Source organism: Setaria viridis, chromosome 9 (assembly GCF_005286985.2).
Source record: "Setaria viridis chromosome 9, Setaria_viridis_v4.0, whole genome shotgun sequence".
Lineage (NCBI taxonomy): Eukaryota > Viridiplantae > Streptophyta > Magnoliopsida > Poales > Poaceae > Setaria > Setaria viridis.
Window position 1 is genome coordinate 30,629,632 of NC_048271.2, and position 27,607 is coordinate 30,657,238.

Here is a 27,607-nt window from a genome sequence, read left to right on the forward strand (position 1 = left end):
AACCAAAGAGGAAATTTGTTCTAAGAACGTATCATAATAGTTCTAAGATTTTAGGTCATAACCTTTGCATACTAGCGAGTCAGGTGCTGAACTGCTGTCTTGGATACTGATTGGAAATGAAGATTTCATTGTGTAAGGAATCTTAGCATAGGTGCTACTCCCTCCGTATCAAAATATTTATGATTTTTCTTGCGACCTTTAACATTCATCTTATCAAAAAATTACTATAAATGTACGAAAACCTAAGTCATACTTATAATACCTATGAAAGTAAAGTATGCCACAAATAAAATAGATGATGCTTACATAATTTTTAAATAAAATAAATAGTCAAACGTCATGACCAAAAGTCAACAGCGATAAATATTTTGAGATGAAAGTAATGTAGCTAAAAAGAAACATAATTTTTAATGATTTCGGAAACCATTAAAATCAGACCACAAAAGACATGAATCAAGGCCCAAGCCCAAATATCAAACGGCCCAGATCCAATAACGCCTAAACCCTTGAGAAATTTTCATCTCCTTCCTGATGAGAGCGCAAATCAAAACCCTCTCCTTCCCAGACGATTCTGCTAGTCCTCACCGCGGGATTTCTCCTTTCCCTGCATTCCCTCGCCTCCTCGCCGCACCTAGGGTTTCCTAAACCCTAACCACACATGGCGAGCGGCGGGGCGGCCACCTCCACCCCCCCCGCCGCCACCGGAGGCACCAGCAAGACCGTCTCTGCGTCGCTTTGGTGGGACTCCTTCGTCGTCCTTTCCGACGACCTGGACCGCGCCGCCGCCGGTCCCTCCGTCCCGGACGCTCTCGTAAGCCCCCTCACTCCCTATCGCGCTTCCCATCCTCATTCTTGGAACCATCGGATGTGACCGTTGGCTTCCGCGTGCTACAGGCGAAGCGGATCAAGAGCCACCACGCATGGCTCCTTCGGTCGGTCTCCATGTTCGGGAAGCCGAACGAGGCGTCGAGGAGCGCGCTGGATGCCAGCGAGGTCGCCGTGGGGGAGCACCGCCTGGCTGTCAAGCCCGAGCTCATGGAGGCTGCGCTTCGTGTGAGCAAGTGCCTGGTAAATTTGCTTCCCCTGCTGAGATGTTTAGCTGAAGAATGCATGTATTGGTGAAATCATGTAGACCTCTAATTAGATTAGTGTAAAGAGCTTGAGGTTCTAGGGAATTGCACGAATGCTGAGTTGCAATCATTAAGATTGCTTACTTTTTTACCTCTAGCCTGGAGATTTCCTGCACTTGGTTACTATACTTATACTGTTCTTCTGTCAAATATAGCTTACTGTTTTCTGTGGAAGACACCCTCTGACACTTATTGGTTTGCCTCCTAAGTGACATAACTTGGATTGACCTTTTCCTTTGAGCTAAAACCTTTGGAATCTCAAATATTGGCCTTCAGTAGTTTGTACTTACAAGCATACATCAATTTCATGGTGTTAGCAAAATTTACAGCGTTAGCCATTCCTAGCATTATTATCTAAAGATCCACTAAGGCATGGTATGATTTAGCCATTAGAATGAGGAGTATTAATGCCCCCTCTTGGAATATATGAATTCCCAGGAACCTGTACAACAGGAAATTTATATTCTTGCTGGAGGTGTGTTTTTTCACTAAATCCTGGCAGAAAATCGAAGTGCCAAACGGAGGTTCCTGTGGCCATCCAATTTGGCATAGAGGACTTGTTTGTCACTAGCACCGATTGACATCCTACAAAAGGACCTTTTGTTTGGCTTCCCTTCCACTAGGGACATGGTTATTCTGCCTCGATATGCAGTGTGCATCTCACATATGTGGGCAGACATTATTTTTTATGTTCTCTTATTTTATGTTTGTTTCTTTTAGATATGTTTAAGGCTAATGACTGGTTAGTCACCATCATGACTCTCTCAAATTGTTTACTACCTCCGTCCCAAATTATAGGTCGTTTTGGCTTTTCTAGGTACATAGCTTTTGCTATGCACCTAAATATACGCTATAATTTGGGACATAGTTTGTTTGACACGACAAAATATTTGTGATAGTATGGCCTATTTCCAATGTTGGGTTTACACATTCCTGATTGTTTGTCTAACAAATATTGGAGGAGTCTAATGCCATTTGTGATAATAATTTCTATAGTATCCATGTTTTCTGCTGTTTGATGCAAATTTTGGTCAGTTTTGTGTAATATCCATACTATGTTGCTTTTCAACAAAAAGTGCTGCTGTAGCGCTAAACTTAAATTTCCCCTCAGAACTTGGATGAGGTGCAGTCATACATTCTAGTCAAGCGATCCTCAGAAATCTCTCCAACAGTTCATGATGCTGATGCTGACGAGTTTCTTCATCTGGTATATTTCTGTAAGATATATATTTTTTCTTGAAAAGATGTGCTACTTGTTTACCCTCAGTTCTGTTGATTGTAGAAACTAGAATGCCAGTGATGTTGTGTAGTTTGTCGTGCGATGCTATGCAATTACACGTTATCTTTTACATTGTTTGATGCAATGCAATCGAAGCAATTGTGTTGATGCATTATTGCTTCATTGTGCCTCTCTCTTTAGTGCGTAGGCAAGTGCTTTTTACGCTTTTGCCTGCCATGGTTTCAAGTTTTGTCTTCTTCAATTTCACTTCACAGATTTCTAGAAGTTCTGTTTGACGTCTGTATAACATGTATTTCAAAGTTATGCTAAAGCCATCTATCAACCTATAGTTAAATCATGAGTACATTGCTTCTGGGATCTGCTGCAACCCAGATGTTTTGTTTTTAACATTGGTCGCTCTAATGAAGTTAATATCATCTATGATTGTGGTCGATCTCTAATGTTAGCACCTCTGGTGCCCATAAAAAAAGTATTCTGCCTCAAGTGAATGTAAGTTTTAATCAGTTACGTGTGTTTTTAAGGTTTTATAACTTGTATCTGTTTGCAATACTATTTTTATTTCATAACTTCTCTAGCTGTGCATTACGAGAACATGATGCTAGCTTGTGGATTCATATAGAGACTACTTCAATTTTGCTACAGTTTAGCAATTTTATTATTGTGATTGTGTATGTGACATGGCCAAGGGCTCATGTCCTTTTTTCCCCTTGAATTCTTGAAGGTATCTGTACAATACTACCTTGAGCGTCAATGCTTACTGAAGTGCATCAGAAGAATCTTTGTTCATGCAAGTAAGCTTGTAGTTTTGTACTTTTGTTGAGCTACATTACACTTACATTAATACAGTGTAAATTTCCATTTAAACTTCTTGATTCTCGATTGTCTTTATTCTCTTATCACATTAATATGTTAATGTAAATTTATCACTGATTCCTTTCACCTCATAATTTTTAACGCGATGCTGAGAGTTCTATCTTGTGTGATTGGGATCTACGTATTATTTTGACCTTGTTTGAAAAATGTCAGATCCAGTTTTTTTTGTAGGCCATGAGTTATGGTTAAAAGTTATGGATGGGGATTGGATTTGCACCATATGGTTGATGCACATTTTAAACTTTACAGTTGCATCTTTTGGGAAAACCATTGCAATGTTAAGCCCATCTGTGCTGATGAGTCTGTTCTACATGCTCTGCTGCTGCATAGAGTTCCATGACAATGCTTATTCTTCCTCTGTTCTTGCTACTTCTAATCGGCAGAGAGTGCATAGAGGTCATGGAGGTTACAAATGGGGAGATTGATCAATGAGCTGATGTTGGGGGTGTGTGCCTGCCTCACTGTGCTTTGTGCTAGTGGTGGTTGGTGCAGGAGAGTGGGTCACTTGTTTGGTATTTTCTTTCTTATTTTTGGGGGGTGGGTTGCTCTTCAGCAAGTCAGCTCCCCTGGGATATGGTGGAGTAACGTGCATGGATGAGGATTGAGGAAGGATCATATTTCAAAGAATGAATACTTTATAGTGTCATTTCCCAAAGAAGATAGTGGCATATCTCTAAACATACCATTTGCGGTGTATACCTAACAACTCATTACTTGTTGGTCATGATTCACTCCTAAGAAGATCTATTTCAGTCTATCCTATGTATTTGGTATCTCCCATGTCTGAATCTTATCATTAGGTTACATTTTAATAATAACTGTGAAAAAGAAATTATGGATCACTAGCATATGCATGCTTTATTTTGTTTTTTGTTAACCTATTTGTGTTCAAACTATATATCTCTTGATTTCGTTGCCAGCCCACACAGGTGATGGGTCTGATTCAACTGATGCCATTCAGGACGAGGCTTCACTATTGATCAGTGAAGAGGTAGAAAGGAAATTGATATCCGTCATTGAAGATTCCTTCTCTGCTGCATCTTCTGTAAGAGCGGTATGGTATATTTAAATCTATTGCTAATTTAATGGAGTAAGGAACATGCCATTTTAATTTTTTCAAGGGAAACTTGCAAAAACCAACCTACGAGTTCAGGGCTTTGCCAAAAACTTTGAACATTGTTTTCTCATAAACTATATAATTTATAGCGACAGTACCAGTATAATGTGAATGCATTTTGAAATATGAATCTAGTTGCATGTTTTTTATACACTAAACATTCTTATAAATTGATTAGCAAATTGTACAAAGTTAGTTTTCTCTAAAATAAAATGTGCCTTTGTAACATCCTGCGTCCAAAATATGCTTTCGGCCCAGCTCCTCACGTGGAACAAGCCTGCATACTCATAGCACATCTCTCATACTTTGGTCATCACTTCGTGTAAAAGGGTTAACCCGGAGGTGCTATGTTTGGAGTGACAAGGATTACAAGCTGGCCCTCAACCCCTAAACTTCCAAGGTGGTACTAAATCCACCAACTACAACCGCACATGGGCCAACAACAACCGCTAATGTAGTATATATTGGGCCTAACATTACCTATTATGCTTGGCTAAGCTTTTGGGCTTATTTTGTAGTGGAGCTATCAATTCTAATTCATATTTTCCTGTTGTTTGTCTGTGCTATATTTGAATTTTAGTGTACCTTGCAGTTTGTAAAGTTGTTTTGCTGTTATAATGCCATAATTTCCTCGTTAAACTTCTCGTTCTAGATGCCTATAACTTTATAAGCATGAAATACTCTTGAAAAGGCATAATTTACTCTACCCACGGTTGCATTATTCCACCTTGGCATTCTTGTTATGTTTTCTAACAAATTTGTCATATGCTATAAATGGGCTGATATTACTTCACTAATTTGCAGGAAGCAGAATTTACAGTTTCTAGTCTGGAAGAAACTTTGATTGAAGTTAACTTGATCCTTGACATATTGTTTCTTGCTTTCTATGATAACTTCTCAAGATGTAATGGTGGATTGTGGATAAGTTTGTGTTCCCTTTTCAAGGTTAATATTCTTTCTTGGACAATGCAGTTAAATTTCTTCTTCTTTTCACTTGATGTAAAAACTTTGATTTCGTGTATGTTATCCTTTTAGGACATTCTCTGTGGTTCTTATGATGTTGGGAAATTTGCTGTATCTGTTGAGGCAAAGAATTCGTTTCATTATGCTAAAGCTCAGCTACTTCTCATTCTTATTGAAACTTTGGACTTTGAAAATCTTCTCAGAATGATTCGGGATGAAGTTCCTCTCAGGTCTCATCTACTTTCTTATTTTAATCTGTGGCTTATTTGATATTAAGATTTTACATTGATATTTTGTTTTTGTCTCAGTGTGGGGTGTTCTACATTTTCTGTTGGTGATATTCTTGAGATGGATGTTGAAATATCAAAAATTCCTGAATTTTCAATGGTAGAATCAGGACCACTTGTACTCGCTTGGGCAGTTTTTCTGTGCCTAGTTCTGTCTCTTCCAGAAAGTAATGCCAACTTGGTAATGGACATTCTAACCTCATACATTTACAACTCCATTAGAACAAACAAGGATTGCCTCTTATTACTCTTAATGCTCCCAGGAAATTGATCATACACTGTATGCCCGACGGGCTTTTGAGTTTGCACCATTCAATTATTTACTAGGAGTTCTTTGCTCAAGCATCTTCCGGGAGTCAGATGTAAGTGTTATCCGATTATAGTAGTCTGTTTTTGAGTTTATGTTTCTGACAGTAATATTGCTAAATGCTAATCACTTTTGCAACTCTTGAATAGAGTATATTTCATGGATTTTATTTATCCTCATTTAGAAGTAGTTGTCATTAGCATTACCTGGTTTCAATGAGAAAAGGAAAGGGTTGGAGAGACTGAGAACTGCAAGACATTAAACCATGTGGGTATTGTGGGATTGTTTTAGTAGAGACTCAATGGGGAAATGCTAAGTACGTTGTATCCGGGCAGCTGCATCAGTGGTTGATTGGAAAGTGGCAGCGGTGGCAATTGATCTGAGGGGCAGTGCAGTGAGGACAGGTGAGTGACGAGTGGCTGGCTGGCAGATGGAAAGAGATGGGAAGTGAGCAGCCGCGATGTGAGAGCAATACAGGAGGGCATGGAGCAGTCGGGGGTTCAGAGCATGTAGATAAGGAAAGGGTTATGGGATGCTGGATCAATCCAGTCGGGATCAGTCCAGTCCCTTGTACTCCTTTTCTCCCTTTCCTTTTTTCTCTTTTCGTTTTTCTTTCCTCCTATCCCTGCTGCTTTCAGCTGTTACTAGGTTGGTACGGCTACTGTTTTCAGAATTAGAAAAGTAAATTGTAGATATTTTATGCACCCATTATTTGTCCCACGTTGATTCTATGAAATACATTATATAGCATTTCACTAAGTCAGCTTAATTTCAGGGTCCTGTTTCTGGTTATCGAGGTATATTGCGAACATTTATTTCAGCATTCATTGCTTCATATGAGATATCTCAGGTACATGCAAATCCATTGGTTAGTTACAGTTGCATTTAAATTAATTGAACTCTTGGTTAAGGTGAAACTAGAATGAAGCTTATCTGGTTCGTTGCATTATTTTATGTGCAGGCAGAAGACAGTTCTCTTGACATGATTTCAAGTATTTTATATGAAGTTTATGATGGAGAGGTATGAATACGATTATTGTGATATTGACGTGGAATAATTTATATGTATTACCACAAGAGAAATTCACCTTGTGATCTTTTAATTGTCCAGGAATCTCTCTGCATGCAGTTTTGGGATAAAAATAGTTTTGTTGATGGTCCAATTAGGTCTGTTCTTCATATGGTGGAAAAGGAGTATCCTTTTCAAATATCAGAGCTGGTCCGCTTCTTATCAGCTGTTTGCCATGGGACCTGGCCTGCTCAATGTGTGTATGTAATTTTTTAATCTTTCTTTAGTTTTTAAGTACTACTTTGCGGCCATTGATGTTCCTTCACAAAACACAATCTGTATCCTCCCTAAATTTTGCTGCTTTGATTTTCCTATGTAATCTTACTGCGTGATGCGGTTTACTCAGAAAAACATAACTAAATACTGGATGAAGAATTTGGTGTATCTGAGGAAGAGAAAATTTATGATCTCATTTCAAATTCATATATTGCGTTGAGTGTTTGCTGTTATTTCAAAATATTATTTATGCTCCAGTATCAAGTTTTTGGAATAATGATGCTACTTTTCAATGTTATGTCACAAGCTTGAATTTTTACCCAACTATCATTCCCATGTCTGTGGATGTGTATATAAAATGCACTCAGAATTATGATACTACCATTTACCCAACTATACAAGCCGTATTCAGTCTGCAATATGCAGAATGATCTTGACCAACAATTTTATTCTCTTATCAAACAATTTTATCATAATGGGATATATCTAATTATTTTATAGTCTCTCTAGAAGTGTATGTGGTTGTGTAACTTTATGTTAATTATTTTATAGTCTCTCTGGAAGTGTATGTGGTTGTGTAATTTTTTGTTTATAAACAAAAGCTATGCAAGATGCATACTCATTGGGAGCCTTAAATGATCATGATATTTGCCATTTGCGATCTAGTTATGGATTAATATTTTTTGCGCTTACTCGATTGCAGATACAACTATCTTGAGAGAATGAATGGAGTTACAACAATCTATGCCATCCCTGGTCATGTCGCAGAAAATGTGAATTACGGCCATCAAATTGAAAGTCATCATCCAGTTAGCATTCCTGGTATTGAAGGCATTAAGGTTCCATGTGGAACCAATGGTTACATTTTGAAAGTTCTTCAAGGGGATGCTGTATTAGTTCGCTGGGAGGTAGATCTTTGTGCTACCATACTTCCTATGTGTTTGCGCACTTTTACATTTGTTTCTGGACTCAATTTCATATTCCGCCTCTTTATGTTTAATTTTAGGATAATGGTAGAATTTCGCTTTTCTGCTTCTAAATCGTTTATTCTTTACGCTTTGCATGTTTTTACATTTGTTTCTGGACAAAGCTTCTTTGGGTGCATCTGTTTGCTCCTATATATAATTTTATGATAACGAGAGCAAGCTCTATTTGCTGCTACTAAGTTGCTTTTTCTTTTATTCATGAGGACATCACAATTTAATACTTTGATTGATTCTTCTTTTTGATTTAGATTGTTCTCCAGCAATAACAACTTTTCTGAAGTAGACTATTGTTAAGGGGGTCAACATAATAATAAAATAAGGGGATCAGAATGTAAGATAAAAAGGTAAATAAATTTGAGTCTGTTGATTCATTATATATTTCTGATAATGGCGGAAGTAATTGTGTTAGATTAAAAGCAATCAACAGCGTCAAGAAGCAAGAAAGATAGTAAAACTTCAAATGAATTATATATTTATATGACCACAGAGAAGCTGGAATTTTGAAAATAATGAGAACAGCAGTACATGAAAGATGTCTGGTGACTTTCTATGGAAAGTGAACTGTACTCTGTTTTCTGTTCGCTGCTGCCAAATTGTTTGTTCTTGTATTTGTCATTTATGTATAATTCCGTTGCATAAGGAGGCCTATTTGATTGCTACTCTCAAACAAAAAGAATCGATTAAAATATCTAATTTCTCCCCTTGTCAAATAGGCTCATAGCCTTGTCGAATGGCATGTCAAGGGCAAGTGACCTGCCCGACCCTTAATAAACCAACAAGGCACCATAGTAGTTAGAATCGGTGAGGCGTTCTGTTAAGAGTTCGATGGTCTGACCATTGGTTGGACCAGCAAGCTGCCGATTTGATAATTACTTATATGTTGCATGTAGTCACACCAACTAGGTGGAATGGCAAGTGCACTGTATTCTTTCCCCCGGCTTGGGTTTTGATCCCTGCTTCTGCTTTTTTATCGTGATTACTACTCCTTGCCTGACGTAACTCATATTCCCTCCCGCTCACACGAACGTGTGCTGCCAGTTTAGAATGCTGCGTGAGATTACCGGTTTTTGAAGGAGAACTGCTGGTTTGATTTCTTATAGGTTTTGGCGTGACTAGGTGTTGGTTCCGTTTCTCTGGTTGAGCCACCAGTCCAGTCAGGTCTTGATAACTTGGCAAACAGAGTACCTAGGTTCCAAAATATGTTCAGGAAGAGTGTGTTAGTTCCCGCTAGTGAATTTTGATTTCGAGTTTGTTCTAGCAAACTTCACACTCGCCACCGTCATAGAGCCACTTTTTTTAGTTTGACTAAAGTACTCAATCTTTCTGTCTTTATTAAATATTTGAAGTAGTTCTACCTTGACAAGCAGTAAACGTTCATTGCTTCTTGAGCCCACTCTATTAATTTGTTTCTGCATATTCTTTGCTGACATAAGCCATACTGGCCAGTTCCCGCATTCTGGGGTATTCCTTTTGCTCGTAACTTTGGCCCAAGAGCTTCACTCATGCAATTACAAGGAGGCATCTGACATCATGGACCTACTTTATCGTATGGTATCATCAAATAAGGTACCAAAACTCTGGCTCACATCATGAGTTGCTACTCTATTTTGGTGGGCTTGATGGATATATATCATTTTATTGTGTTTATACTAGAAAATTGCCATTTCAAATTCAATTTCGATTGTTCCTACTGGCTTTCTTTCTTTTAGGATTATATATGCAGTTTATATGCTGTTCTATGCTAAGAATCATGTATTTCCTGAAACTTGAATATATAGGACTTGTGCTTCGCTTTGTTGCATGTTGACAAGTCACCGGCTGTACAAAAATCAAAGAACTTGGGGCAACTTGAAAATCATGTCAGGTTTGAAACAATTTCTCAGTTTCAATGCAGTTCTTTGGAACATAATAATTTCAAGTAATATTCTTTATCCTTTTCAGGATTGATATTGCTAAGATATTTTGCAATTCCATTTTCAAATATGTGCAAGATGTTAATAATGCTGACATATTGTCCAAAACCCTAGGTCTGCTAGCAGAAATGATCAAATGGTAAGTTAGTTTCCCTTGGTTTGTTCATATAATTGAAGTATTAATGAATTATCATTGGAGCATTTTTCTTTGTACTGTGCCTGCCTGCTAAGACTAGGAATTATTGTTTGTGTGTGTGTGTGTGTGGGTGGGTGATACATGCAAAATTATGTGAACTGGGAGAGACATTTGCAGCTACGTTGATTATAATTGGGTGGCCATGTTTATAAACATTTTATGAATTTTAATGAGCAAATAGTTTACACATGTATAGTTGATGGTAAACAAAAGTGCAAAGCAGACAGAATACCAGCTATTGTAAGGCTGACACTATTTACATGCAGTAAATGCACTCATTGCTTGAACAACAGATTTTTACTTACTTTGAATCTGTTTATGTTTGAACATGGATTTTTCACATACACATGTGACCACATGATTTATCTGGACCAATCATTTCGAAATCAACGGTGAGATGAATCATGGGTAGGTGAGAGAATCATGAGTAGGTGAAAAAAATCAATGGTTGGATGGATATCATGTGAGGGAAATGAACGGTTGAGATAACCAATGTGGTCACATGTACATGTGGAGATGCCTTTCCTGGTTTATTAACACTAGTCATGTGTATTCATATCAACCTACATGGTAAAAGTGAGAGTACTGATTAACACAATAAACACTTTTCTTATGACAAACAAATAGCCAAATATCTACTCTTTATCCTTGGTTCAGCCCAAAGGCCATTTTTGGTTATTTACGAAATTCAATAAGTGCATACTTTTCTATAGAAGTTCCTTTTTGGTTCTATTCATGCCAAGTAATTAGTATGCTTATGGCTCGCCATAACTGATGCTTATTGTTTAGGTAGGAACTCAAACAACTGTAGTAAAACTACTTTTAGATTCACCAGCATTATAAAATAGCTTTTCCAAGGTTCCTGTCTAGTGAAACTGTTGTTTCTATAAAGCTCTTGATTGTTCTTTATGCACACTCTCTTTTGTTGATGAGCTGTTACTTTGGTGTCAATTTAGTGCTCCATATCACGTGTTTGATGCGGCGTTTGAGTGCAACATCTTCACTTCACAATTAAATGGTCCATCAAGGTATGTTTTTAATTCGTTCATTTTGGTTCAAATTATATCACTTACTAGGAGCATAACTGCAGAACATTGTTTTAGTTATTTGGAAACCCCTCTAGCTACCTCATCATTGAGGTGTTGTATGTACATACCACTATTTGCTAATGAAATAAAATGTGTGCGCCTGTAGATGTTTCCTCTCTATCAGCATGGTACATCTACTTTAGAACCACTAGCTTCTATCTTGGTGTATTTTCTGCTTTTGTAGTTTTTATTTTATTTTTTGAAAGTGAATTTCCTAAAGATAACTACTGCAATTACCTCTGCAGTGATTGGTTACTTTCCGGAGCCCTAGCTAGAATGCTTTTTGCTGCCTCGGAGGGAAATGGAGATTGTTCTTTACTTACAACTTCAGGCATGTTTATTCGAAGCAAATAAAAAATATTTTCTTTTGAGTTTCTAAAATTTTCACTTTGAATATCATATTTCTGTCTGTATTTTGTCTGTTATGTTTGTCCCAGCATGTTAGGTCAAATGCCCTTGTTTTTTTGGTTAATGCCCACCATTTTCCTGATTCTTTGTCTTGAGCATTGTATGTTGATAACGAGAGTTACTACTACAGTTAACAAACATACAACCTGATCAGGTCCTGGTCCTAGAAAAGCAGGTCCTGTCTACATATGTAAATAATACACTTGGTTTATGTTGATAACTGTTCACTTTTGCTCACTCGATACTAATTTATTATCTTAATTAAGCATACGAATCAACTATGTAATTGAACATTATGGAAGAAGTTGAAACCAGATTGAATCTTTTGGCTTAATAATATTCCATGTGGAAATCTAACACCAAACCATCCATTTCGGGACAACTTCAGAATCTCCTGATAGTTAACTTGCGTGTTCCTGAGCCCTAGGTGTATATATTTTGAAATATCATGGAGCTAGCTCAGTACACATATTGTACACGGAAGGCATTAAATATATATATTTATTTGAATTTACATAGGTGTAGTAGGTCTCTCACTGGAGAGCACTTTGGATTTTTCAATCTTCACTTTTCTTTTGTTATTTGTGGTTTCCTTCTTTAGTAGAAATGAAAATGATGACCTGATTCGTTGCTATATTTCCCAGTGCTTGATTTTGCCACTCAGGTTCTTCGGAAAGGAGCTGCTGCTGATGATATAATATCACCTTTAATTGTTTTCTCAATTCAGTACATCATGGTTAATCATATGAACTGGAAATACAAGAAATATAGTCGTTGGAAGACAACCCTTCGGGTACAGCTTTTGAATTTTTTTAATGCTTGTTCAACATAACATGTTATAGCTTTGATACTTGTGAATTTTAGTCCCGTTTCTGTTGATTGAACTTTGGAGTGTTATATTTTTAGGTTTTTGACTTACTAGTTTGCCATTCTTATTTTATTTTAGTAGATATCTGCTAGAAACATTTCCTTTTTTTAAAATCTTTTTTGTTTGTTGGTATGTTTGATAATGGAGGAAGCTAAATATTGCCACTGAACTTTAATTGACAAGGTGTTTGAATTGGTGAAAACCTGTATTCATGTGAAACCATTCTCATCAAAGCTTGGTGGCATCATTTGGGAAATTCTGTTATATGATTCTTCTGTCCACAGTGTACTTTGGAGCATATTATCTTTGGCAACACAACTACTGGAAGTAAGGATGTTCCTTCTTTGAGTATTAAGTTCATTAGCTTTGCGACCTTTACATGAGAATCTGTTAAAATATTTCAGCATTCATATAGACGCAATTATCATGGCCTTAAGGATATTGAAGATATTGAGCTTGTCCTTTGCAATGGACTTGATATTATATATTACATCCTGTCCAAATTACCAGAGGTAAAATATGCACAACATCTTGTGATGTCATTTTTACTGTACATTTTACAAATTCCAGTTTTCACATTGATATTTTGCTTCTGCATTTTTTAATTGTTTTCCCATCATTGTATAATGTGTTTACAGCTATACCTGTTCATCACATGTGATGTATTGCTAAAAAAAAAAGAAACTAAGCTACCAAAGTAAAAGAGCTAAATAGGACCAACTATTGGAAACGGAAACATGTAATCGAACCATGGCTGTTGTCTAGTATGCTTTTAAGGTGCTATCAATTTTGTTATTCTGATATTAATAAGGACAAATACTAGCTTTTTTTTTTGCAGCATCCATTTAGTGACCAGTGACCTGCCAGATTCTTAAATTCAACTTCTAACTGAAAAGGCTTTCACGGATCCCATGTGTATTCCTTTTTGTAGTTGGGGATGTAATTTGCATTTTTGAATTGCACAACTGCTCAGAAGGTACAAAGTGTGATGGCTGTTTGCCACAATAGTATGTAGTATGGAGCAAGGAAATATTTGTGGAGTCTTCCCTTTTCTGCTGCATTGAACTATTGTTAAGTGTGTAGTTCCGTTCCATGGCAGGAAAGGTCTTTTATATGCTTGTTTTGTTGCTTTATACTTCCTCCGATCATCCATCTAGGTTTGTCCTAAGTCAAAATTTTCTAACTTTGACTAGCTATCTTTTATATCATCTTAAATGAAAAAGGATATACATTATAAAGTATTTTTCATAATGCATAAAGTGATGCCTTGTTATTCTATATAAAATATCAGATATTTATGGTTAAAGTTGAAAAGATTGACTTTGGACAAACCTAGAGGGACTTATATTTTGATTGACCAGAGGAAGTATGTGTTTTAATGTTTATCTAATTTTTTTAATTGTAAAACCATGTACAAGGCTGACTACTGCCATTTGACTATACCCTTATAAGGATGCTAAAGAAGCAAATGTACATACTTTAACATCAATGTGATAGGAAACACGAGCATCAATTGACTGATGAAAATGGTTAGTTTGATGCTGGATAGTAGTTTTTCGTTTCTGATTGACTGCTTCTCATATATTTGTGGGGATGCATTATTGCTATGCTATGCTGTATTTTTGTGTTTTTTTCATGACTCTTGTTATTATTGCAGGATTTACTGCCTTATCCACCATTTGTTACCATGGTTTTGTCATCATCGTTGAAGCCATTTACTTTGATAACAGCTCTAACATCATTATTGTCCTTTCGTAATTCTGTAAGTCTTTACATTTATAATTCCTAAACAGGGTCTTAGCATTTTTTTGTATCAAGTCTATACTTTCTAAGCATGGCGCAATGTCATTTAATTATGGTCCGTCAAGAAAGGATGACACATCATTTTGTTATATTACTACATTTATGTGGTTATAGGTTTGTCTCAATTTGAAGTGTCCAAGGGGTGTGCCTAGAGTTTCTGGGTCAACTATTTTAAAATGTTTCCATTGGCTCACATGTAACACTTGTTTCCATCTAGAAATTTATCCATGAGAAACAAGGGATTTTTGTTCCATTTCTAAAAGAAGTAAATGAAAGGAAAATAGAAGAAATGTGTCTTATTTGTGCAAGAATGTTTCAAAGGATGAAAAGCCTCAATATCAGAATACATTTGTTGGTGGTGATAGTGCATATGCCCACATGGACATGTAGAATAACTATCTTGTAATGCAATCATGTGTTCTCAGAACTTGGTTTGTTTTAACTGTATGGTTTTTATATCCATTCAATTTATTCATGTATTTATTGACTTTTTGGGTGGTGAGGATCTCATGTCAGATGGAATGATCAGTACTTTAGTAGTGAATTCATATACTTGTTCCTGCTTAAGATAATTTATCAGCTGATAGAACTAAAAGGTCAAAAACTACTTCCATCAATGTAAGGTGTATTTTGTTGGAGAAAGGATTCTTTAAAAGTATATTTTGAACTTTAATTTTCTCTTGCATTGTATTCAATTGGTACTGGTACAAGATCAGCATCATCTTTGAATATGAATCTATTGCTGCAACATTTATACACTAAAGATGCTTATAATGTTTTGACTTATTGTTGGTCAAAACCTGCTAACTTTGATATTTTCAAACTAAACGTGCCTGTTAGAGTATATTAGGCAACTCCGGATATGGTTAGTTTAGGATTGATTGTAATCCCAGGATGACCTTCCTTATCTCTAGGAGAGGCTACTGCCCTCCAAGCCATGTACTCCTATATAATCAGCCCAAGGGGCTCAAGCAATATATCCCACACATTATACACAATCTTACATGGTATCACGAGTTTAGGGTTTCGTTCCTGAACCACACCTTCCGCTGCCTACGGCGACGCCCCCGAGGAGATTGATCTCCGCCGGGGGCAGCGCTCTTGTTTCGCGGTGGATCCTATTGATCTAGTCGCCATCGTCGCTTAGCGTCGGTCTTGCAGCAATCGATCACGAGCGGAGCGGCAGCGGCGGCGTTGGAGCATTGGCGACGTCCAATCTCCATCAGGTCGCTCACCACGTGCATCGGCGGGCAGCCATGCCACTCGTCGTCATCCGCGTCGGGCCAGCGCTTGTCGGCTTGGATCTCCGTGCCCGTGCCGTGCGTCGCTTGACTCTCCGATCCGCATTGGCGCCCTCCGTTCCCCAGCGAGCCACCCATGGCTTCTGCTGCTGCTGGTCTCTGCTCCCTTGGTTGACCAGCTGAGGCAAAGCAGAGAAGGTGGGGATCTGCTAGGTGCACCCCGTGATGGTGTGGAGATCTGCTACGCGCACCCGGAGTTATACCAGATTCGTTGCTGCTGGTTCTTTTTTCTGATCAGAGATCAGGTTTGCGTCGCCCTGCCGTTCGTCGTCGCTTCATCGTCGACACTCCCGAGGACGAGGTTGTCGTTGCGCCCTCCTAGGCTGCATCCTCCTAGGTCAAGCCATCATCGCTGGTGTCGCCGCCTTTGCAGGCTGTTGGTCCTCGTCAGGCTGACTCTCGATCTGCGTCCGCGCCTATTGCCGCACGCTTGCGGACACCGCCGCCGATGTTGCTGAAGGAAGATGCATTTGCGCTCTTTAGCTGCACCATCTACCATCGCAGTCGGCTCATCGTCCTGCTGAACCTGTCGGCAAGAAGCTGCTGATTTTGTGTATTCGGGCGCCTTTGCTAACGCTTCGGACATGTGCCCTTCTCCACGGCTTCGACCACGTCCACCTCAACCTCGGCTACTTCGGCACTAAGGGGCTACCATCTGCTTGACAAGCCTCTTCAGCTCCCATTCCAGCCACAACATCTGCGACACATCGACGGTTGCGACTGTGGGGGGATGCCATCTCTTCGGCTTATTCTCCAGTCTCATCGTCTGCGCGCTCCCGTTGTGACTGCGGGGGGATGTTAAGAATATATTAGTCAACTCCGGATATGGTTAGTTTAGGATTGATTGTAATCCCGGGATAACCTTCCTTATCTCTAGGAGAGGCTATTGCCTTCCAAGCCATGTACTCCTATATAATCAGCCCAAGGGGCTCAAGCAATATATCCCACGCATTATACACAATCTTACAGTGCCTAATGGCCAGATGGTTGGCCTGAAAAAGAGGACAATTTCTTTATTGCGCCTATATCTTTTTCTCGAATATGCTGGATTATTGCGCCTATATATTGTCAATTTATTTTAACGTTGAGACTGAGGATCGTTATTTGTCTTTCAAGGATATACAAGTAGCTGCCGCTAGAGCATTATCAGTATTGTGTCTCATTGCGTATAAAGCGCAGCCTCAATTGATGGAGAATGTCAGCTTTACTGGTGATGTTTCTGAGGTTAGTATTGTATTATGCGATGTTTGTTAATTCTTCATTGTTCTTGATAACCTTTTTTAACTGATTCTTTCACCTTCTTCATGTGCTGATGTCGTTCCGCTTATATTCTCCCCCCCCCCCTTTCCTTTCATGACTGCTCTCAGATTCAGAGATTGCAAGCAACTATATCTTCCATTCTTGATGAGGAAGAGAAAACTAATGATTGTTTGGTTGTGGCTGTATTCAACCTTTTGACGTCTGCTGCTCGTTATCAGGTATTGTTTCTTCTGTGTTGTTCGTTTTTTGAGTATGCTGCATAGAAAATTGACACGGTCTTTGCATGTTTAAAGTTTGTCAGGCCAAGTAGAGTAATGCATGTGTGAATGTGTTTGTCATTCAGATGATCATATTATCATTACCATTATAACTCCCCTGAGATGCTGAGTTTGATGTTATATAATTTGTTCGTATGTTATTTTTTCTAGGAATAATTCCTGAAATGTCGCTGGTGATTCTATTAATCTGCATTATTTTCTTGCAAAACAACTAATCTACTATCTATCGTTTGCTTCGAAGTCTCGAAGACCTCACAGTTATATGGTACAAGGGACCGTTCATGTGTTATGACAATATGGGTGACCATGAGTTATGCTGCACTAATGTTGTCAAACTACTATAAATATCCTTATTATCTTGAGATAGTAATCGGTGATTATTTGTAGACTTCTAGTTAATAAATTTGAGCTCTGTATGATGCAAAATTGGTTTTGTTCATAATCTCCACATTCCTTAACTTATGTTTTTTCCCCCAAGTTTATTATGTTACTCCCTCTGTTGACATTAGAAGGCGAATTTCGTTTTGTTAGCATAAGGCTACCTGATAATTACTCCTTTAATAAGTCATTTATGTAATACAAAATCACATTCATGATTATGTATTATTTTAATACGAATCTAATAACATCCGTATTAACAATGTATTGTTGGCCAAAGGCTTGTCCTAATGAATCAAAATTTGCCTTGTTATTCAAACATGTTACTATCTGACCTGTTTCTATTCTTACATGGACATACATTTTATAATAATTCACATGTGAAATAACCTGGCATATTTGTTTTTGTTGCAGCCTGCTTTTCTTAATTCCTTGATGGAGCAGAGTATGAAGTCAACTGATCATAATTCTTCCACCAATAATCAGAACGATGGATCTTCAGTTCTTACTTCAAAAAGTAATGCTGGACTTGTTGATCAAATCTTGGACTATATTGTGAGGTCCATTGAGCTCATGAATAGGTAAAAGATATATTATATTTGTTACCACTTGATGCCATAATTGAGGGTTCTGATCTTAGACAAGTAGAATTTTTCCTCATTTCTCATGGAGAATAAAACTTGTTCTGCTTGCATTTAATAAAGTTTTATTAAAACCCTTAACAGGTTCCTTCATGACTTCACAGTTGCCCCTATTTTATTCTGATACAGTGATACCTAAGGATAAATGATATCATATGCAGTGACTTGTTGAATTGAATTACAACATTTGACATCATGAAATGTATTCCTTGCAGATCTCCTTCCGTGTTACTTAGTATTCTTGACTTACTCAAGGCCTTATGGGAAAGTGGTATTCAATTTTTATTTGTATTGGAGAAGCTGAGAAGCTCGATAACATTCTGGGATAATTTATCAAGGTGTATTCGTGCTACACTTGATATCTGCCCAGTTGACTGTATTGCTGCTGTTGATGAGAACTTTTCATTGAGGTGTGGTCACAGAGCTCTAGTCTTCTAATGTAGCTGATTGACTTGCCTGTCTTTCATTTTTTTTAAATTAATATCTTCTTTAGTAACATGTTTGGGTTATCTGTTATGTCTACTAACCACGCTTTTTGCATAATCCTAATATTGCTGCATTTAATGTTAGCCCCAAAGTCCAGTATAGAATTTTGAATTAAATTTGATTGTTCAACAAAATAGATCCATTACAATTTGGTTTGCTTCCAGTTACTGTCAATAAAGTTTTTCCAATTTGCAGGTACCACTGTCAAGGTAAAATTTTCGAAATTATGTCACATGAGTTGTTCTTGCAAGGAAAATTGCTTGCAGAGACTTCTAATCCTGCCCCAAATGGTTCGAAGGGGCAAAAAGAGCACAGTGCACCTTGTCGAAGCAGTGTAGTCTTGAAATGGTTTGATACTGCTATTTTGGATGATCTGATCAGTCATTTGTCAAGTAATGCATACAATAAGAAACTTCTTCATCGTGCTAAGGTAGATTCCATGTTCTTGTCTGATGAAGTGGGATACTGTGATTGTTTCTTTTATTTGTTTATTGGTTATTGATATTTGTGTAGCCAATCCATGTTTTTTTTCCCATGCTCACTCCGGTTGTCAAACCTCAGACAAAAACAGTACACTCTGGATGCACAATCATATACTTTTATGAGTGAATTTTCTATGGTTTACAGGTCAGCCATTAGCGAATTCAGGATATTGTATTTTTCAAAAAAAATTCTTCATAAAAATCATGTATGCAGTATAAATAAATTAAACTGGCGAATACTTTTTGAAATTCATCACGTGCTAATAGTACTTAACTTTATTTCATCATGTACTAAGAGTACTTAACTTTGGTAATTTGGTTTTTCTCATGGAATTTGGAAATATTACAACATGTTGGGTTAACATTTTTGCTAATAAAACAAAAGAAAACATTATTCAACCCCTTAACTTGGAACCACATAAAACATGACCCTCAACACTTGAAAATGATGCAAATCACTCTTTTAGGTCAAAGCCCTAGTTGTTTTTGTCTCACATGGCCTGTTTTTTAGCTCCGAATGCGTATGTAGTTGCTGACATGGCCACAAAATAACATTAACATCATTTTGTCCCAAGAAAGTCGCGTTAGGCACACAACACAAATCAACAAACAAGAAACCTCTGTTCTTTTCAGTGCCATTTAATGTTACCATGTATAAGTGGGTGACCAAGCGAGTACCCGTTACCAAATTCTTAAAACTGCTGTCCTATATAGGTCAAGGTTAGGAAGAAACTACTCATCCATACATTGAGTGACCACATAATGGAAACTTGCTTAATAAGAGTTGACAGCTACCAAAATAATCATCATTTTAAAACTTGCTCTATTGAGTTCCTTGCTCCTCATCTTTTCGCAAGTGTACCAAAATGACGTGTCAAAAGACGCACAGTTCAGGAAGCCCTCCTGGATAACTACTGGTTGCAGGACATCCAAGGCCACTACTCTGTAGCGATCTTGGCTGAATTCCTAGATATTTGGGACATGGTGCAGGAGGTAGTGTTCCAACCAGATGTTGATGATGCGCACAAATGGAAGTTCTAGAGTTCAGGACAATTCTCCACTAGATCAGCATATGAGGCACTTTTCCATGGAGCAATTTATTTTGAACCAAGTAAACTTATCTGGAGTACTTTGGGTTCCAAGGAAGTGCAAATTTTTCCTCTGGTTAGTTGCACATAATCGCTGTTGGACAGCTGACAGGCTCGCTAGACGCGGTCTCCCCCATCCTGAACATTGCCCCTTTTGTGATAAAGAGGATGAGACAATTCGGCACATCATGTGTGCTTGTGTTTTCTCCTGGCAATTCTGTTTTGGACTCCCTTACTCAATCAATCTGAGCTGGATTTTTTGAATGGTGGCAGCAGGCAGGTGATAGATTAAACATGGAAGCTCGGCAAGGATTTAACTCCCTGGTTGTTTTAGGGGCTTGGACTCTTTGGAAGATGAGGAATGATAGTGTTTACTGTTTATTGGTGCCTTGCCCAGGTTAGATCAAACGCTTCTCCTGGCACAGGATGAGGCTGATCACTGGATGCTGGCAGGTGCCAAAGGCCTTAGTGGTCTGGTTGCTGCTTGACCTGGGGGTTAGCAGTGTGGTGTTGGTTAGGTGGTGATTGCTGCCTCGCCCAGGTTAGATCAAACGCTTCTCCTGGCACAGGATGAGGCTGATCACTGGATGCTGGCAGGTGCCAAAGGCCTTAGTGGTCTGGTTGCTGCTCGACCTGGGGGTTAGCAGTGTGGTGTTGGTTAGGTGGTGGTCGCCTCATTCTAAGAACAGGCGCGGATGTAATTTAGGACCCTAAGTGTGTGTGGTTGTATGGCTATCTGAGCTTTTTCTTCTATCTATCTTAATGCAATGACATGCAGCTCTCCTGCGCATTTGAGAAAATTGATTATTGAGGACTGTGTTTCAAAAGGTTTTAGAATTTAAGGATGGAAAATAAATCCATACATTGAGTGACCACATAGGGGAAACTTGCTCAATAAGAGTTGACAGCTGCCAAAATCATCACCATGCTAAAGTAATGGTGGGATTTTGCTGAGGAGGTATTTGCCCTGGTATTGATTATTGAGGACTGTGTTTCAAAAGGTTTTAGAATTTAAGGATGGAAAACAAACTCAGCAAGAGTTCAGGGTTGAAAAATGGCCTTTTTCCCTCTCCTTTTCTATTTTTATTTAACTTGTGCTAAATCATGCTAATAAGACTGGTGATGTATGTTGAAATACTCAATTGCTGTATCTTCTTTTAAACAGGTGGCTGCCTGCCTTTGTACCATCCATCTAATAACAAAGTTGTCAACTGGTGATACTGGAAGCTTGTCTTTCTCAGTGGTTAAGAAGATTCAGATCATATCAACAAAAGTAAGGCATCTGTGTTGTTGGTTCTTTTTTTTAAATACAAGTTCTATGTATAAAACAAGGGAATATGAAAAAAAATACAGAGTGTACAATGAGTGAGTGGAATCAGGTGAGGATTCCCCTAGTGGGGAATGCAATTTCTTATGGGGTGCCTGCTATTTACATAGCATACCACATAACCAAAGCAGTCACAATCAAGTTGGGGCAGGCAGAGACGAAACTCAACAAGAGCCTCGCAAACCAAAAGAAGATAATATCATAGTAATACTGGACAACTAACAAATAATATTAGTAAATATAGTACTATATTTGTATAAAGAAACTCAATTCCTAGGTTCCCATTTTGGTACGTCTGGCTAATCTCCATGCTCTCTTCCCAATAGTAGAATACATACTTTCTTTTCCAGTTTTTGTCGTTAATTGATGATTTGGCATACATGGAACTTAAGTTGTAATATGCTTGTTTAAAACTGAATGAAGATGCTTACAAGTGACACTTATATTGAATGTTTAGCCTACTGGATTTACTTAGTTTGTTATGGGCATTTTTTTTCATCTACTTACCATTTTATTTATGCAGTTGTCACAGCACCATTCATTCTCAGCTCTCCAGTCGCAATATTGTCAGCATGGATACAGGTAACCTTCTTAATTTCTTGGGGTTTATGATTTTAACCACGTTTTTTCTAATCTGAACAAAGCATTGTTGACTATTTCTCAATTGAACGAAGCATTATTGACTATTACTCAATTGAGTATTCGATTTCTGCATCTGTACACATTTGTTGTTTAGTTCAGAATGTGGTGAGTTTTTTTTTTTAACTATGGCCAGTGCTAAACTTGCATAGAGTGGAATGGAGTTTGTCTGAGGGTCTTTATGGAACTGTTTGACTTGTTTTATATGCATGAAGTTACTAACTTTGTTGTCCCATGAATGTGCAGCGGTGAACAAGAACTTAATAATTTGATTATCAATGATCTTTACCATCACATTCGTGGAGAACTTGAAGGTCGTAAGATTAGCTCTGGTCCTTTTCAGGAGCTGCTTAGTTTCCTTCTTGAGTTTAAACTTTTTGAACACGATCCCTTGGAGCAACTACAGAACACTTGCCCAGTGGCAAATGCCAACTTTTTGTTCAACGTTGAACACATACATGACGAGCTTGGGGTTGATCTTTGGATTAGTTCGGACCGTAAGAGCTCTAAAGAAGTAGCTGAAGAAATGCTGGATATTATGCATAAATCAAATCTGATGAAATGTTATGCTGATGCAAAGCTTTCTACATTGAAATCCTTCTTGACATTTTTATCTGTCTACACAGGAGCGGTAATTTTATTCACCTTTTGAGATCCTTTCATTTCTGGAATATATTGTTTCGCCATACTGTTTCCCACTTGTCCCTTTGATATTCTAAAGGTCCTGAAAAACCTTTTTTTATTTCATGTAGATCCCTACAGTTAAGTTTTACCTTCTCAGACCCATAAACATGTCCCAACTTGGAAAATCTATGAACCTACCAAGCTTGACTTGAGCTAAATGTTAGAATTTCAATTTACTTGTAATTTTGTTTGTCAACTAATCTTAAAATCTCTACAGAGCTCCAACAAAAACTTGGACTTGCCTGATGGAGGGATTTCAACAGCAACCACACAATCGGCAGTTAAGTGTGCATGCAAATCATTCCAGTCAACCGTAGATTCACTACTTCCTCAAGTTGATACAAATGAGGTTTTGTTTCCCCTCTTATCTGGGCAAGTGGAATTGTTGCTTACTCTTGCCCGGATATTATTTGATCAAGCAAAGCAAAATAAGAAATCAAGCCATCTCTATCCAGATATTGTACTTCTAATGAAAACTTCAGTTGCGAGCACTTCTTTTTTGGTTGATCTCTTGTCATCCACTCATGCTCTTAAGCAACCAGTGAAGGCCCTCCTTGTTCTGCTTTTGTCTTCATATGAGTTCATGTACAGCAAGGTTGACATAAAAGACCTACCAGACAATGTTAACATCTTTGGTGAATTAGCTGTTTTAAGTGTGAGTTTGCTTCCTGTGCTGTGCAAATTGGCAGAGAATAGGGAATTCTCTGATCTGGCTGTTGCATCGATGGACTTAATATTGAAGGGGTTTGTACCTTCTGAAGTATGTGTGCCTATTCTACAAAAGCATTTTCATCTCCAGGCTATACTGCATAGATGCCAACATGGTGGTTTATTGTCTACTCAAGTTATACTGAATTTTCTTTTGACCTTGGGGCGAACAAAGGATGGTGCTACAGTTCTTCAGTCTGCCAATATTTTTGCCTTCTTAAAAGTACTTTTAAGTCAGTTGTCTCTGGATGACTCCTGTTTGAGAAATTCCTTGAGCGCCCAAGTGAAGGATGTGAATCAATGGGGTTTGGGTCTTGCTATTGTTGCGTCACTGAACCATTGTTTGGATGATGATATTTCTCGTAACAATGTTGCGAACAGTACTATCAGCTTCCTTTCAGGACAGGTGCCTTTGATGTCATCATATCTATCCGCACAGAGTGTTACTGCTCATCAGAACAAGAAACGGGCATTGTCGCAGAAGTCACAGACGTCACTTTCAACCCTCAGTCTTACTGAGAATATTCTCATACTTCTCTGTATTTTGGCAAAATATCATTTTCCACGGGACACTGGAAAAAAGGAAGTAGATTCAGAACTAAGAGAGATTATTATCCACCTGCTAGCATTTGTAAGCAAAGGAAGTGTAAAGGCTAGCAGTTCCTCTAATTGGAACTCGTCTTTTTTCTGCCCTGCTGTTGTCAAAGAGGAACTAGCACTTAATGAGAAACCACCACATATTCGTAGCAAGCATGGATGGTTCAAATTTGCTGCAAGTTGTACTTTGTCAACTTCAGGTGCTTCAGTTTCTGCCAGTACAGCATTACCTCTAGTGATCAGAGACAAGAGTTCAGGAGATTCTGATTCTATAAGGCAAACTCGCTTTACTGAGATGTTAGCTGTTCAGATTTACAGAATAGCTTTTCTTATTATGAAGTTCCTCTGTAGTCAAGCAAAAGAAGCAGTAAAAAGGGCAGAAGAACTGGAGTTTCTTGACCTTGCTCATTTTCCTGAGCTTCCCATGCCAGATATTCTTCACGGACTACAGGTACCTATGGCAACTGCTGCTGCCTCTTTTTGTTGCTTTCTACAACGCGATAATTTAAGCTCAATAAAGTGCTAGTCGCGCTAATTTTTCTAATGTAACTTTGGTCTGTGTAGTTGTAGTTCTGAAACTAAATAAATTGCAAAACCTGTTTAGTCTTGTGTATACATGATACATGGATTTTATACTCTACTAGCTAAATTTTCTCGTTGGCAAAGATCTGTATAGTTGTAGTTTTTAAACTAAGTAAATGCAAACCAGTTTAGTCTTGTATGCACATGGATTTGATACTCTACTAGCTAAATTAGTAAGTCTTTTAATGTACTAGTTTTTGCTGTTTCAATTCTATGTACAAGTACAGATTTCTGAAAGTGCCTTACTTATTGTACTCCCTCTGTTCCAAATTCTCGTTGGAAAGATCTGTATAGTTGTAGTTTTTAAACTAAGTAAATGCAAAACCAGTTTAGTCTTGTATACACATGGATTTAAGGTACTAGTTTTTGCTGTTTCAATTCTATGTACGAGTAGAGATTTCACTGAAAGTGCCTTAGTTATTGTACTCTCTCCGTTCCAAATTGTAGGTCGTTTTAGCATTTCTAGATTCATAGCTTTTATTATCTATCTAGACATACTATCTACCTAGGTGTATAGAAAAAGCTATGAATGTAGAAATACCAAAACAACCTACAATTTGGGATGGAAGAAGCAGTGAAGCTGACCTAAAAAATAATGGCTAGGCTTGCAGTGTAAAGAAGTCATAGTGCAGTGTGTGATATTGATTTCAAACTTGAAACTAGTTTATCTGTATTCAACTAAGACATTGGGTTTATTGTTAGAAAGTATGAAAGATATTTTTTATGTGCAATTCATCCTCATCTGCTTGTCTCTCTTATCAGGATCAAGTGGTTTCTATAGTCACTGAAGTGTTTGAGGCAAATGGGTCAAGCACTCTAAATCCTGAGACAGAGAGGGTATGCCACCTTCTCTTGGTGACACTTGAAATGTCACTTTACATGGAACTATGTGTATCCCAATCTTGTGGCATCAGGCCAGTGCTTGGTCGGTTTGAAGATTTCTGCAAGGGAATTAAGGCTATGCTTCAAGGTACTCTTGTTCAATGATAAACACTTTCAGTAGTTGAAATGAGGTTTCCTAAAACTTGTAATGTTTTTTTTTTCTGGTATACTCCCTCCGTCCCAAATTACTATTCGTTTTGACTTTTTCTAGATGCATAGCTTTTGCTATGCACCTAGATATATATTTAGATATGTAGTAAAAATTATATACCTAGAAAAGTTAAAATGAATACGAATAGTAATTTGGGACAGGGAGGGAGTACATTAGTACTTACCTTTTCCCTTCCTCACATGTTTCTAATATTTTGCAGCTATAGAGAAGCACTCCAGTTTTAAAGCACTGGCCAGGTCGCTGACTCAAATTACTACTCTTTTGTATCCCGGGCTCGTGCAAACTAACCTTTTCATGTAATTCTTGTAAATTGTATCTCTGTTAATGAAATGTGTTGGCTGCCTTCCATAGGAGTTGTGTACTCAGTTAACTTGATAACGTGTTCAATCAATGTTGTTCCGTGTGAAACTCGACATAAGCCTCTAGCATGTTTAGGCTGTCCTGTAGACCCATGTTGCGTGAGCACGTACATGTTTCGCAAGGCGAGGACTTTGTACTAAAGAAAAACCGTTTGTATATGTATGTATGGTCACCAGGGCCTCACATGTTACTGTCACCAAAGTAAAGTGGATTCCTGCAAGAAATGATATCAATTTGCAGCGCCAGTACACCAAATCCAACTGAAGGCGACGACACCTGAGGAAGCTTCGTTTTCGCATCCACCTTTGTTCGGTTTGGGAGCTTAAGACTCGGAGTGGCACGCGAATCTTGTTGCGAGTTTGCCTTTCGGAGCCTCCACACGGCCGACCATGCTTATTCTACCGTGTTTGTTGTGCTGCATAGCCGCTGTTGGTTCCGTCTTCCCGATGTGCGTCCCATCATGACAGAAAGAACTACAAACAAATGATGTAGGTAGATGCTCGGCGTTTTTTTGTTTTAGATACGCAAACACGGTCGGCCAAAGTTTCTCTGGAAGAACCGATTGCCGGCTTGGTTCTCCATCCACTTAGGGATGGCAACGTGGTAACTTGGGGTCGGGTGGAGCTTCCGCGGATCCGCTCCCGAAACGTAAGAATAAAACCTGCCCCGAACCTCATTTCGGGTGAGAATGTGAGGGTGCCCCCGAAACCTGATGGGGCTCTCGAAACCTAAGCAAGACAATGACAGATCACAGTGGACGACGCTCGTGGGCAAGGCGGGGGCGCCACGGGCAAGGTGTGTGCGGCCGCTGGTGCTCGCGGGCGAGTGGGAGACGGTTGGCCAGACGGTGGATTTGGTGGAAGAGGATAGGGCCTAGGATTTTCAATTGCTTGTTGGGCTGGACTACATCTAGTTTTGAGCTGCCATGTAAACTTCGAGGCCCCATGGGTCACCCGTAGAGGATTATTAACCCGCCCCCACCCCGTCCAATTTTGGGTCCCCGAACCCGCAAACGGACGCGGGGGGGGGGGGGGGGGGGGTACCGCCCCCACCCCATCGGGTCTAAAATCTACGGGTTTCGGGTTCAAACCCGCCCGATTACCATTCCTACATCCACCTGTTTAAGCTTTTGGATGAATTGAATGACGTAGGTTCTCTAGTTTGGGTGAACTAGTTCTGTTAAAAAATATGTGCGGACGTACGGCGAACATATGTGCGGACTTTTTTTTTAAGACTTGTAGGATGACATACGTGAAAGTGTGCGGGTGGTAACGTGAC

At 38.6% G+C, this 27,607-nt stretch overlaps 1 protein-coding gene across 2 annotated transcripts; it reads left to right on the plus strand.

Moving 5' to 3' along the window:
• The first annotated feature begins 553 nt into the window (after nucleotides 1-553).
• LOC117835014 (uncharacterized) lies at nucleotides 554-26,377 on the plus strand. Of its 2 annotated transcripts, none has more exons than XM_034714363.2 (33): nucleotides 554-811; nucleotides 895-1,068; nucleotides 2,242-2,337; nucleotides 3,092-3,161; nucleotides 4,164-4,297; nucleotides 5,165-5,305; nucleotides 5,396-5,553; nucleotides 5,632-5,791; nucleotides 5,874-5,972; nucleotides 6,693-6,767; nucleotides 6,879-6,938; nucleotides 7,029-7,186; nucleotides 7,906-8,110; nucleotides 9,635-9,754; nucleotides 9,967-10,052; nucleotides 10,130-10,240; nucleotides 11,254-11,325; nucleotides 11,631-11,716; nucleotides 12,438-12,586; nucleotides 12,845-12,988; nucleotides 13,066-13,173; nucleotides 14,319-14,423; nucleotides 16,882-16,989; nucleotides 17,133-17,243; nucleotides 18,096-18,262; nucleotides 18,538-18,732; nucleotides 19,004-19,238; nucleotides 21,544-21,651; nucleotides 22,229-22,287; nucleotides 22,591-22,975; nucleotides 23,246-24,784; nucleotides 25,678-25,885; nucleotides 26,169-26,377. In XM_034714363.2, the coding sequence occupies exons 1-33, from the start codon at nucleotides 659-661 to the stop codon at nucleotides 26,267-26,269; spliced, it is 5,880 nt and encodes a 1,959-aa protein (XP_034570254.1). In that variant the 5' UTR covers nucleotides 554-658; the 3' UTR covers nucleotides 26,270-26,377. The 2 variants fall into 2 exon arrangements, with proteins under 2 accessions (XP_034570254.1, XP_034570255.1); XM_034714364.2 differs by having other exon boundaries at nucleotides 4,173-4,297.
• The last annotated feature ends 1,230 nt before the right edge of the window (nucleotides 26,378-27,607 follow it).